We start from the raw sequence: 13,953 nt of genomic DNA, 5'->3' as shown, positions 1-13,953 counted from the left end.
TGTTGCATGCTTGTGACTCAATTCACTCAATCTAATGATGACATTATTCGGATTCACGCGGCTCGCTCGTTACAGGATAGGATAACCCTAAAATGGCGCATGGCTATATACCATTTGACACCCACAGGCGCATACAAAAAAAAAAAAAAAAATTTCTTCCTAACCTGTTAATTTGTGTTCACTGATAATGGGAAAAATACTAAAAAAAATCGTAAGTGGCATATATTGCCCGCTATAGGGCGGGGAAGCCTGGCAAAAAACAGGCGCTGACTCAGCGTGCGTCCCAGGCGGTCTGTTGCTCGCCAGCTGTCAGGCCAGAGTTGCCACAAAGAGATAATTACCTAATTATTTCAATGTCTCTAATTGATTTTTCTTAGTTTTTTGCAGTAATATTATTCAATAGTGTGTAGTGTGATATATTTATATAATAAAATGAGTGAATCATCGCTGTACTAAAAAATATGGTGTCCATATTGTTGATTCAATTATGTTCATCAAACAGTGAACAAATACTTTGTCGGTTATTACACTATATACACAGGTTATATATAAGTATCTGCATGTTTTGTTCACCATAACGAACCACTAAGTTGCTATTATGAGTCAAAAAGTAACGAGGAGTGACCGCCACATTCCAGCCAGCCACTTGCTGCCACTCACTCCCTCTCTCAACACCTCACTCGCCCACATTCTCCTCCCACCATACTGTTTTTGCTTTTATTCACTATATATAGCGTCTATATATAAGTATCTACATTCGTGTTCACCATAACGAACCACTAAGTTCATATGCTGAGTGGCAGTGGCAGTGGCAGCCCGCCACTGGCTGCCACTCCCTCCCTCACCTCACCTGACTTGCCACCATTCTCCTCCCACCATACTGTTTTTGCTTTTATATACAGACATTATATATAAGTATTTACATGTTTTGTTCACCATAACTGTACATCTAAGCTTGTATGGTGAGTAAAAGTACAAAGACGTAGGACCTCACACAGTCAGCTGGTGGCTGCCGCCCTCAAGGCCAGACGCACTAATATTTCTCCTACAACAATACTGTTTGTGGTGTTATTACGCTATATACACACACATTATATATAAATATCTACCTGTTTTATTCACCATACTTGTACAAGTAAACTGGTATGGTGCCGACAGACCATCGTGGTCACCAGTAAACAACATGATAAGTCGTGCAGACAACGCCACCGCAGATCCTTCGGTTCTGTCCTTTCGGAGGTTTTTGGCTTCCCGCGCCTCGCCTACTGTGGACAGCCATTTCGGCTTACCTCCTGCGCGACCCAGAATATGCCTCCATAAAGGATCCATCTTTCTTCAGGTCTGGTTCTTCATCTCCATTCTGGGTTCGTTATGAGGTTCCGGGCTCGTCTTGGCTTGCGGACTGCCCTTTGTTCTCATTGGATGCTTGGGACTCCTTCTGTCGTACCCGCAGGCTTGAGTGGCGCGAGGCGTTGACTGTGGTCCAGGTTTACCTAAGGGGGGGGGGAGCGATTTTGAGCACCTTAATGAGTGCCTTTTTGCTCCTGCCCTTCTGCAGGATGTTGGCGCGGTTCAGCTTCATTTGCCGCTCCCTTCCATGTTGGCTGCGCTTGTGGCTGAGGACTTGCACGTGTGTAGCTTGCTGGCTTTGGTCCTTCATTTCTTTTCCCCCTCCTGGAGCTGTCTTCGGATTGGCTTTGTGGAGGATGTAGAGGCGCTTGGGGCCATTCCTGGGTCTGGTGCCTTGGTCTCGGCTGCTCGTGCATCGTCTGCACTTTTGAAGCTGTTTGCGCCAATCCTGCGGTATGCGCTTTCGCGGTTTTTCGCTGCGCATCTCGCCTGTCGACAGGTGGTGCTCGCTTCCTCCTTGGAATCCGCTTGGGCCCTGGCTCTTAGATTGTTTTCACACTTGTGTCCTTTGTTGTTTGCGGCCTTTGCAGTGGAGCAGTATAGGCTGGTGGCTTCTTCCAGTTGCCGCCCGATGTCTGATTTGTTGGTTCTCCAGGGTTCTCATGTTAGTTCTTCCCAGAGGGGTCATGCCAGGGCTCGCGGTTCTGCACGTTGGGGTGGGCCACAGTTGCCGGTTTCGGAGCTGGTGCCGCCTTTGGTCTCGGCTGCACCTGGTAGGCGTGGTGCTCGCTCTGCAGGCAGGTCAAGTTCTCGTAAGGGGCATCAGCCCTTTCGCGGTTCACCCTATTGATGGGGCGATGGGGGGGGGGGAGGCTTGCTCTGTTTGCTTATGCCTGGTCTCATGATTCGTGGGATTTCTCATGATTCGTGGGATTTTCAGGTTGTTTCTTGCGGCGTGTGGTAGCGTTGGGTCGCCCCTCCTTCTTCAGGGGGTTCGGGGGCTGGCAGGGCAGGCCTCTTCTTTTGCGCTCTGTTAGGTTGTCTTGGAGTGGGTGCACTTGGTCGTGGTCGAAACGACCACGTCTCTCAGGTGGGTTTCCCGACTGTTTCCAGTTCAGAAACGGGACTGTACGAACCTGTGGTTCATTCTGGATTTGTCCCTTCTCAACCCCTGGGTTTCTTGCCCCTCATTTCAGATGATCACTCTGTCCCAGGTCCGGCTTCTGTTGGAGCCAGGCACTTGGATGGTGTTCCTGGACCTCAAGGACATGTATTTGCACATCCCAATTTATCTGGGGTTCTGGGACTGGCTCAGTTTTGTTGTGGGGTGCAAGAGTTACTGCTTTCATTGTCTATCGTTCGGGTTGACCTGGCACCTCACGTGTTTGCACGCCTTACCCGGGTCATGGTGGCCCGTCTGCATCTGTTAGGTGTTCAGGTTTTGGCCTACCTTGATGACTGGCTGGTTTGGGCTGCATGTCAGTTCACGTGTCAGCTCGCCAGGGATTTATTTCTATCCGAGCTTGCCGGGTTCTGGTTCTGGGTGAACTGGAGGAAGTCCCATCTGGTTCCCTCTAAGGTTCGGTCTTGGCTGGGTCTTGTGTGGGACGTTGTGACCACTTCCTTGTCTCTTCCTCCGGTGGATCTGCTTTGTCTGCATTCCAGCCTTCGTCTGTTCCTGAGGGGCTCTAGGGTCACACGGCGGTTGCTCGAGGGTTTGTGTGGTGTAGCCTGAACTTTGCCATGATGGTCTACCCACCGGGTCGGGTTTGGCTTCGTCGGCTGTTCTGGTTTCTTCAGGGGCGTCTCTTGTACCTCTCTTGCGACCGCTGAGTTCGGCCTCCTGAGGCTTTGCCTCAGTTGCTGTGTTGCCAGCTTCCTCTAAGGGTTTTTCGGGGTTCAGTGCCTTGGCTTTTCCCGAGCCCTCACTCGATGTGTTCACAGACTCGTCGTCTCCTGGCAGGGGTTTTGTGACCTGTGCTGACCAAGCTGGCCAAGGATGATGGGGTCAGTCCTTCCATCGGGCTCAAAGCACAGTGCGGGAGTTTGCGGCTGTGTGGATGTCACTCTGGAGGATTCGGGTCGCTGGCGAGTCAACGATCCGGCTCCATTTGGACTGTTTCCCAGTGGTTCATTGCCTGAACCACGGGAGTTCGATGCGGTCCTTGGCTCTTTGGGGCTGGTCACTTCGGGTGACTCATCTGCTGAGTTCTTAGGGTTTGGCTCTCCTGGCAGTTCACGTTTGGGGAGTCCAATGTCCTGACAGACGGGCCTGTCCCACTTCCTTCCCCTTGCAACGGAGTGGACAGTCGACACAGAGTCGTTCAGTTAGCTCTGCCGGACATTCGAGCCTCCGGTGGTGGACCTCTTCGCGTCGGCGTGGCGCCCTTCCTTGACTGTGAGCCGTCGGCGTTCATGCTTTTCAGCAGGACTGGGCGAGGTGGGGGTTACCTGTACCTCTTCCCCCCGATTCAGATGTTGCTCCAGGTCCTAGCTCGCTGGGAGTCTTACCTGGGTTGAGTTGTCCTGACTCCTTGGTGGCCTGCCCAGCCTTGGTTTGAGGTGCTTTTTTTTTTTATTATTATTTTCTACAACAGACGTGGCCACACATTTACAATGCTAACCAGCATATATACATTTTCTTCTGTCCTCCATGGACATGGTTAGAGAAATGTTAAACATAGAGTTCAAGGGTTTATTGAACACTCAACCACAGAAGGTGATTCGGTGGTTTTAAAATGCTAAGCCAACCTACATACGTAAATACATAGATACACAGATTTACATTTCAGGTGCTGCTTGCTCAGTGTTTGAACCCGAGGGTCTTTTGCAGCTCTGCCTCTTTCAGCAGATTGGTCCAGCCCGATATAAAGTTAGTTCGTTCTTCTCGAGTCTTTGCGTCTGGATTTTCTGACTCAAGTCTATCACAACTTGTATGGTGTGCAGGTGGCTTTGTTGTTGGTCTCCCACCTGCGTGCTTTGACTAGGCACCAGTATGAAGTTTCCTGGCGATCCTTCCGGTTTTTCCTCTCACTACGTAGGTGTATTTCGATCTCTAATAGGGTTGTTTTTGTCCATCCTTTCGTGGTTGTTTCAAGATCGTCATCTTGTGCCAAATACTGTCGCCTCATATTGTGCTGCGCTGACGGAGTCGTTCCAACTTGCGTTCGGTGTTGATGTTACGTCTGCTCCGTTTCGCAAGCTGTCTCGTACGTTGTTTCACCACCGGCCTGCTCATGCGCCACTTGAGCCGTCCTGGTCTTTGGACCGGGTGCTCTCTTTTCTCTCTTCTCCTCTATTTGTTGTGGCCCCTTCAGTTCAGGGCTGTTTTTCTAAGGCTCTTATCCTGTAGGCATTGGCCTCTGGGGGGGTCGGGTTGGGGAGCTTCATGCTCTCCTCCAGCGCAGGGGTTTCTGCTCCTTTGGTCCTGGTAGTAGGTTTGTTCTGTTGCAGCCGTCTTTTTCTGGCGAAGAATGAGTCTGCTGCTTTCCGAAGAGGTCCTTGGGTTATTGATGCTTGGATGGTCAGGCCGGGGCTGCATCATGTGTTGTGTCCGGTTGTGGCTCTCCATCGTTATTTGCGCGCCAAGGCTGTGGTGGCTGGGGATGTGCTTAGGGTGGACCCAGTTTCCCTTCTTTCCTGTTCCCAGGCTCTGGTCTCCCAGGTCGTCTGCTGGGTTAAGTCTAGCCAGCCTGCGTTCTATCCTCGTGCCCATGACGTTCGTAAGTTTGTTGCACTGGCTGCCGTCTTTGGTAACATGTCTTGGGTTTATATTCGGACACTGGGTTGTTGGTGGTCGGACACAAGTCGAGCCTGGCCTCGGGCCGGGCTTGGGGAGTAGAAGAGCTCCCAGAACCCCATCAACCAGGTATCAACCAGGGTTCTGGCCCCTCGCTACCTGGTCAAAGTCCTTGGACCTAGTAGGGCCTGTACTGCATTGGTCGGCAGATGCAGCCAGTTGTCTCAGCTTCGCGTTGAGGAGTGAGGACTGACCGCCGCCTGGGTAAGTCCCTGTTTTTCCTTGTCTTTGGGTAGTTAGCTCCTGGGAGCTGACAGGGTGCCCCCCAGAAAACCAGCGTTGAATGTAATGAATCGCTGTATTACATTGCGAATGTAATGAATACTGGAGTGAATGATATGGAAGAAAATACAGAATAGAACCAGTGAAGAACAGAGGTGCCATAGGCACAATCAGAGAAAACTGAATAAACATCAGAGGTCCGGGGTTGTTCAACGTCCTACCAGTGAGCATCAGAAATATTGCCGGAACACCCGTGGGCATCTTCAAGAGAAAACTAGATTGTTTTCTTCAAGGAGTGCCGGACCAACCGGGCTGTGTTGGGTATGTGGGCCTGTGGGCTGCTCCAAGCAACAGCCTGGTGGACCAAACTCTCACAAGCTGCTACTTGTGAGCAGCAGCTTCTACTCCCTAAGCCCGGCCTCAGGCCGGGCTTGGGGAGTAGAAGAACTCCCAGAACCCCATCAAGCAGGTATCGCTATTTTCTGGGAGAGTCCCAAAGGCTCCCCGGCATCCCTCCCTCCAGTCGGCGGTGTTTTTCGTGAGTTTTGACATCCAAGTGAGTTTAGAGCCCCAGGCGTGAGGGTCTGGGGCTCTCCCTTCCCCCTCCCGGGGAGGGGGGAGGGTTGCATAGACAGTGGCGCTGCAACGTAATGACGTCATGCTCGTTTGCTAATTTTTGTTTGAGTTCTGTCCACTCGTTCAGCTTTTGGTAGCAATATTTTCACCAGAATAAGGGTTTGTTTTAGGGTGCCTACCTTTCTGGGTGCCAGACCCGGTCGATGGCAGACATAGAATGCTCCCAACCACACGGGGGTTTCTATAGGCCATTGCTCCTCACGCCTCTTCGAGGGGGGCCAGGTTCTGGGCCAGGGCCAGAAAATGACGTTTCATTACGTTCAGCGCTGTTTTTTTGCTCTAATACCTGAAACATTGTTATTAACACTTTCGCGCTCTCGGCGAAGGTCACTCAGCCAACCGTATGTGCGCGCAGCGTTTTTATAGCTTAAGCGTAAAAACAAAAATGTGTATACTCTTTTTACGTTTCTGACCTTAGTTTTCATGCTACGTATTTCATTTTGGTGTCAACGTGTTCGCAATAAAATTCTCTAGAAGAATATCAGTAAAAAAAGTCACGAAAGCTATAGAGATACCAGCATGAAATAAATAACTACGAAGATGAGTCGCCGTGAGTGCTCAACAGCAACAAAATGTTTTTACTCTTTGGATTATTATCACCTCTACAATTGTCCTACAGCCTTAATTTTGGTATCAATGGACTCCCAATAAAATTCCCAACACGGTGATATGAATATAATCGTAGAATAATGGTCCCGGCCCACCCGCAAGAGTGTGGGAAGTGGGTGCACTGTTACCCTGTAACGGTGACCGGACGAGACACGCGCGTAACGTTGCTTTGAAAGTTTATACTTATTTCACTGTTCTGATATTATTATTATATGTATGTCATTCATTTTTGTGGCAATGTTTTCGCAATAGAATGTTCTATGAGCTAAATTATACTACACAAACTTGGACCAAATAGGTGTACTTACCAAGGGAAGGCTGGTTGTGGAACAGTAAGTTGAGCATTTGTTCTTCACTCCACCTTCTTCAGGTTCTTCATTCCTGAAGTTGCTCAACAGATGGTTTGTAGGTGGAGTGAAGCTGTTGCGGGTGGTTACTTCTTCACCACCCAATCCACCTGTTTCCGGTGGTAATTGGTGTAGCAGGGAACAACACAGAGTGCAACACCACAGGTCTTGCATCCATAGTTCGTGTCCTTCCTTTTACCGGACCGTGCGCATGCATGACACTTGAGACGTTTGGGCAGTCTGTAAATTTCATGTTTCAGTTTGTAGTTCATGTGATTTTCTGAATCAACAATAGGGCGGCCAGGTCCTCTCGCTGGAGGTGTAACAGGAGTTGCAGGAGAGTCAGATTCATCTGACAAAACAGTTTCGTCAACTGGCAGTGTGGCAGACATGTCGGGTTCACATTCGTTGTCTGCTTCATCTTGAGGTGGTGTAGTGAACAAAGGCCGCCTCACACCAGATGGTCCGGGAGTTGGCATGGCGTCAGCATTGGCAGGAGCTGTGTCATCATTTATGTCTGGAGCGTGCCGCAAGTGTTGAGATGATGATGATGTTTTAGGCCACTCCTCTGTGTTCCAGTGCAATAGGGCCCAGATTGCCACTTCGTGGAACTGTAGCAATGTTAGCTTTTTTCGATCAGTTGTGTTGTATTTGTACAAAACATAGGCATTATGCAATGCCATTTGCAGGAAATAAAAGGTAATCTTTTTGGTCCACTTGTGAGTTTTCCTGGTAAAATGGTAATATTTAACCATTTGATCGAAGTGGTCCACACCTTTCATGAACTTATTGTACTCGCAAATTGTAGTCGGTTTGTTCACTGTTACCTGTTGTATTCCACTTGTTCTGTCTCGGTTGCGAATTCGCGTCCTTCGCTGAACTCGCTGAGTATCTGCATTGTGGATGTTGGTAATGATTGAAACCACTCGCTTGTCTTTCCACAGGAGAATGAAGGTATTATCTTTGCGGCGGTATACTGTGGTATCCAGTGGAAGTTTACCCTTGGCTAGAGCTTGCAATACCTTTGGGGCGCCACGTAGCATTCTAATTGTGCCACATGTGTACACCCCAAGTTCTCTCAATGTTTCTGTCAGGGTAACCGAGTTGTAGTAATTATCCATGTACAAATGGTAACCCTGGTTCACTAAAGGCTGCATCAACCCCGTTACTGTATCCACTATCGTCTTACCAATACCTGAGTATACGTCAAAGTCACATATGTACCCAGAGACAGATTCAGCAAGCATATAAAGTTTCACACCATACTTGTCTGGTTTGTTTGGATTGTACACTTTGAAGGATAGTCGGCCTCGCCATGCCATTGTACCCTCATCCAAACACAACTCTTTCTTGGGGATGTAAACTTGAGCAAACCTCTCTTTCAAGTAATCCATCACTGGTCTCACTTTTATCAACTTATCACGATTGTTCACGGGCACTGCATTGGTATTGAATGTGTGGAAAAACTGGTTTATATGCTGGAATCGTCTGGACGTCATGAACAAGCTGAAGAAACGAGCATGCCATGGCTTTGCTGTTTGCCAATACATCCTCATAGTTGGGAGCCTAATTATGCCCATCAGTATGAACAGAACTAGGAATCGCGCCATTTCACTCACCTTCACTGGGGTCCAAATATCTGATACATTTTCATTGGCCATCCGGAATAACTGTGAGGCGTACAAATTTGTTTCAACGGTAAAGAACTCAAGGAGGGCACGCGTGATGAACAATTGAATATAAGCCAGTGCACTAGTAGGCTTGGGAATTTTCAGTCCAGGATTTCCAGTAAAATCATCAACAACTGGAGAAGTATTGCTACGACTCCAGCCCTCACCAGCCCCAGCCTGCCGAGTACGTACTGTACGTGTACGCCTTTCAGCAGGCTCGAATGAATCCTCATCACTTATACTTTCAGAATCACTTGGCGCAATTTGTTGTGTGTTCCTACGACGAGTAACATGTCTGGTACCAACTTTTCTAGATAGCCTAGATGCACCACGTGTGCGCCGAGATGGAGGAGGAGGAGGGGGTCGCGGTGCCTCCTCTTCCTCGGTGAGGGCCTCAGTCTCCTCATCACTCGTTGCCGTATCATTCCCTCTAGCTCTAGGTACACTATAATCGTTGTGGATTCCAAAATCTTCCTCCAATACCTCTACATCACCTTCAGCTTCTGATAAATCCTCCACAAGGCCTGGAATTTTCGTTGGTGTGAGCTTCACTCCGCTCCACTTCTTAAAAATTTGGGTTATTTTGTCCACTCTCGATGACCTGGAGGCTTCCTTGGGCGTAGAAGTGCTTGGGCCTTGACCTTGATCCATTTTTGATGAAGTAATTGGGTATAATCCACACGGAAACGGGTAAAAATGCTCGAGTTTGACGCGTGAGGGGAGCGTGATCGACTCACGACACGTGACACAAAAACAATGGGCCCGTCACGTGACCGGGTAGGCCGACGCGCCAGGCGGCCTAGTGGTGAGAAAAAGAACTTCATGGCGCGTCGTTTGAAACAAACCCCAATGAAATCGGATTAAAATTGAATTTTATACAAATATTTTAAAAGTTGACATAACTTTATGTCCACTATGCGTTTACGTTAGACGAAACCGAACGCGCCGGCGCGTCCAGATAGCGCGAAAGTGTTAATAAAGTCAACTGTCATCTTGGTGTTTCTCTACACTGTGGTCAGCACTTTGTTCACTTCACTCATGTCAACTGTCATAATAGTGACAGACTGACTACAGGTGTAGTTTCAGTTTCCTGATGCTTCATTATAGTCCAGTTACTTTACTCAGAGCCTGATGCTTCATTATAGTCCAGTTACTTTACTCAGTGCCTGATGCTTCATTATAGTCCAGTTACTTTACTCAGAGCCTGATGCTTCATTATCAAATGAAATCAATCAAATCAAGTGTGTATTTAGGTAAGGTACATACATACAAGAGATTTTACAATGAGTGATGGATTTATAGATAGAGCTAGTACATACAATGCCTAAAGCCACTATTACGCAAAGCGTTTCGGGCATGAAAAACTTAAATGACTAAAGCTTAATACTAATTGAGCATAAAGAGTAAAATGAAAACATGGAATGAAAACATAGCTGAAAAAGCAGCACAAATACAATTCTGTAGATAAACAGCGCTCTTTAAAAAAACAGACATTGGTTGACAATAGAGGGGTAAGGTAGGTTACAGGGAATTTATGAGGTATAGCTTTGTTTTTCTTAAACTGGTTGAGAGAGGTACAGTCTTTAACATGGTTGGGAAGGTCATTCCACAATCTGGGTCCCTTGATTTGTAGAGCATTTCTAGTTTGATTAAGACGTACTCTTGGAATATCAAAACTGTATTTATTTCTGGTGTGGTGCTCATGGGTTCTGTTACAACCTTCTATGAAGCTTTTGAGGTCAGGATTGGCATTCCAGTTTAGCATTTTATATATGTATAATACACATGAGAGAATGTGCAGTGACTTAATGTCTAACATATTCAGAGATTTGAGTAGGGGTACCGAGTGATGTCTGGGGCCAGAGTTGGATATTTTCCTAATAGCAGCTTTGTGTTGAGTAATTAGAGGATGTAAATGATTTTGGGTAGTAGAGCCCCAAGCACAAATACCATAGTTAAGATATGGATAGATAAGGGAGTAATAGAGAGTCACCAGGGCAGGGCGGGGTACATAATATCTGATCTTAGAAAGAATGCCAACAGTTTTTGAAACTTTTTTTGATATATTTAGAATGTGTCCCTGGAAATTCAGCTTGTGGTCAATGAGAATGCCAAGGAATTTGCCATCTAATTTGTTACAAATTTGGGTATTGTTTATTTTGAGATTTATTTGATTAGAGGATTTATTGCCAAACAGAATATAGAAAGTTTTGTCAATGTTAAGGGTGAGTTTGTTGGCAGTTAGCCAAAGATGGACTTTATTTAGCTCAGTATTTACTGCGGCATTTAGAGCAAGGGGGTCAAGACTGGAGTAAATGAAGGTTGTGTCATCAGCAAATAGAATTGGTTTGAGGTGTTGGGAGGCATTTGGAAGGTCATTAATGTAGATGAGAAAGAGGAGAGGGCCAAGTATGCTGCCCTGAGGAACACCAATGTTGATGGGTAGGGTGGGAGAAATTGAATTATTCACAGAAACATACTGGAGCCTGTCAGTATGGTAGGATTTGAGGTATTGCAGGGAGTGTCCTCTGACTCCATAATGATGTAATTTAAGAAGAAGGTTTTGGTGGTTGACAGTGTTAAAAGCTTTACGCAGGTCCAGAAATAACCCAGCAGGGAACTCATTTTTATCAAGAGCTGTATGAATCGAGTTAAGCATACTAATAAGTGCATCGTTAGTGCTTTTTTTGGGTCTGAAGCCATATTGGCAAGGGCTAAGTATATTGTGTTTGGCTAGATAAGAGTAAAGCTGCTTATAGATTAGTTTTTTTAAATTTTTGACAAGTTTGGCAGGATTGATATAGGTCTGTAGTTGTTAACATTTGTGAGATCATCACATTTGTGGACAGGCGTTACTCTCGCTTTTTTTAGAATATCTGGAAAGGTTTGGAGTACAAGTGACTTGTTGAAGAGCAATGCAATAGCAGGGGCTAAAGATCTGGAGGCTTTTTTGTAAATTAAAGTTGGTATCTCCTCAAGGGCACTAGACTTGGTTTTAAGGGAAATGATTATCTCATTGACGTCAGTGGAATTAATATGCTTTAGGTACAGAGACTGTGGATAGTTACCTGTAAGATAGTCCTTAACGTCAGTAGTGGAAGATGGAATATCATTTGCAAGGGATGACCCAATGGAAGAGAAGAACCTATTGAACTCAATAGCAGAATCAGAGGCTGAAAGCTGACCATCGTTATTGGACAGGAGTGTTGGTTTGTTATTTAAAGTCTTTGATCCCAATATTTGTGAAATTGTGCTCCAAGTTTTTTTAATGTTGCTCTTTATTTGGGTAAATTTATCTTGGTAGTATTTAGTTTTGGCTCGTCTAATTATCTTAAATAGCAATAATGAGTAATTCTTTGAGAATTCTTTGGAGACAATTCCTAACCTATACTTCTTCTCAAGGTCATGTTTTTTATTAATGGATTTAAGTATTCCCTTTGTAAGCCAGGGATTGTTAAGCCTTTTGGTTGTGACTTGTTTCGTAAGCATAGGACAGTGGGTGTTATAAAGGCTAAGAGTTTTTTTGAAGAAAAAATTGCACTGCTAGGTTGATGTCGCTTATGTTACTTTATATTATAGTCCAGTTACTTTACTCAGTGCCTGATGCTTCATTATAGTCCAGTTACTTTACTCAGTGCCTGATGCTTCATTATAGTCCAGTTACATTACTCAGTGCCTGATGCTTCATTATAGTCCAGTTACATTAGTCAGAGCCTGATGCTTCATTATAGTCCAGTTACATTACTCAGAGCCTGATTCTTCATTATAGTCCAGTTGCATTACTAGGAGCCTGATGCTTCATTATAGTCCAGTTACTTTACTCAGAGCCTGATGCTTCATTATAGTCCAGTTACTTTACTCAGTGCCTGATGCTTCATTATAGTCCAGTTACTTTACTCAGAGCCTGATGCTTCATTATAGTCCAGTTACTTTACTCAGTGCCTGATGCTTCATTATAGTCCAGTTACATTACTCAGTGCCTGATGCTTCATTATAGTCCAGTTACATTACTCTTCTTCCAGGTATAAATGTGGTCCAATTTGTTGGTCGACTGGAGATATTTAGCCAGTGCTTTGACTATTTGATATTTTTCCTGTAACTTTCCTCGTAGCCTGATGCCTCATTATAGTCCAGGTTTCACCATTAATGTTTGTGTTGGTAATGACAGGTGCAGGAGACCATCAGGGAGGCCCTGGAGATGATGACCACAGAGACAGGTGCCACAGCTGACCCCGTACACCTGGGAGACTCAGCCTCCAGCATCATGAATAAAGTTCAGGAAATCACAGGAGAGATCCCCCAGAAGCAATTAACAGTAAGTTTTTTTCTTATATCACAAGATATTGAGTTGTATTTTGAGGAGAGGAAGCTGTTCTTAGGCTTATCGAGGTTCCCCAAGGACAACTACTGACTTAATATACAATACACAATAGTTGCCATACTCCTGGAAAAACATTTACTGCTAGGTGAACAGTGGAATCTGGTGAAAGGAAACATGGGAATAATTTCTGTCCTGCGCGATGATTGAACTTGCTGTAACTACTCCTTAAAGACGAAGGTAACGGGAATTGAATGTTATATCTGTAAGACTAGATTCCATTCGGCTTGCACAGGAGTGAGTAACACTACGGCACTGAGAGCTGGCCACTTGCTCTGGGTGTGTAAAAATGACCTGCCAGCTTGGAATATCCTAAAAATCTTCTAGATAACATGACGTATGATCGGAAAACATCATTCATTGGAAGCCTACCAGCCATCCAGAAGGAGTGGGAAAGGAACAACAACAATTCTAATATACCAGGGGCGGAGGCTATAGTCAGGGATGAAACTGAGGCTGAAACTCGGGAAGTTGTAAACTCTGACTCAGTAGGCCAGGATGTAGATGACAGTAAACTAGAAAGTGTACCAGACAGCACTGACAGCTCGATAGGTACAGACACTACGACGGTTCCCGATAGAGCAATTCAGAACAGAAGGACAGACTTATGCAAATTTTATGCAAAGGGCATATGCAGACATAGATATGCTGGTAATAAGAAAGGATTAGAATGCAGTTACCAACATCCCAAAAAATGTTTAAATATGCTTAGGAAAGGTGAGTGTCGATTTGGATCAGTATGTAGGTTTTTCCATCCTGACATGTGCCAAACCTCACTGGAGGACAGAAAATGCTATGACCTCAGCTGCCCACACTTTCACGTGAAAGGCACGGAACGCTACATAAAGAGTGGCAAGTAGGATAATGAATTTGGAGGAAACTATAAATTTTTTATACCAGACCGACAGAGAATTCAAAAGGAGCAGCATGGAGAGTGTATGG

General features: G+C 45.9%; 1 protein-coding gene across 1 annotated transcript in view; it reads left to right on the top strand.

Moving 5' to 3' along the window:
- The window catches only part of LOC138350208 (uncharacterized), a 33,338-nt gene extending 20,294 nt beyond the window's left edge, over window positions 1–13,044 (top strand). Inside the window, exon 4 of the mRNA XM_069300556.1 lies at window positions 12,802–13,044. Within this exon, the coding sequence (XP_069156657.1) occupies window positions 12,802–13,044 (243 nt within the window). The remainder of the gene's footprint in view (window positions 1–12,801) is intronic.
- Window positions 13,045–13,953: the final 909 nt, after the last annotated feature.

Source organism: Procambarus clarkii, chromosome 44 (assembly GCF_040958095.1).
Source record: "Procambarus clarkii isolate CNS0578487 chromosome 44, FALCON_Pclarkii_2.0, whole genome shotgun sequence".
Taxonomy (NCBI): Eukaryota; Metazoa; Arthropoda; class Malacostraca; order Decapoda; family Cambaridae; genus Procambarus; species Procambarus clarkii.
The sequence above is the reverse complement of the archived record's forward strand: the minus strand, read 5'-3'. Positions and strand labels throughout refer to the sequence as shown.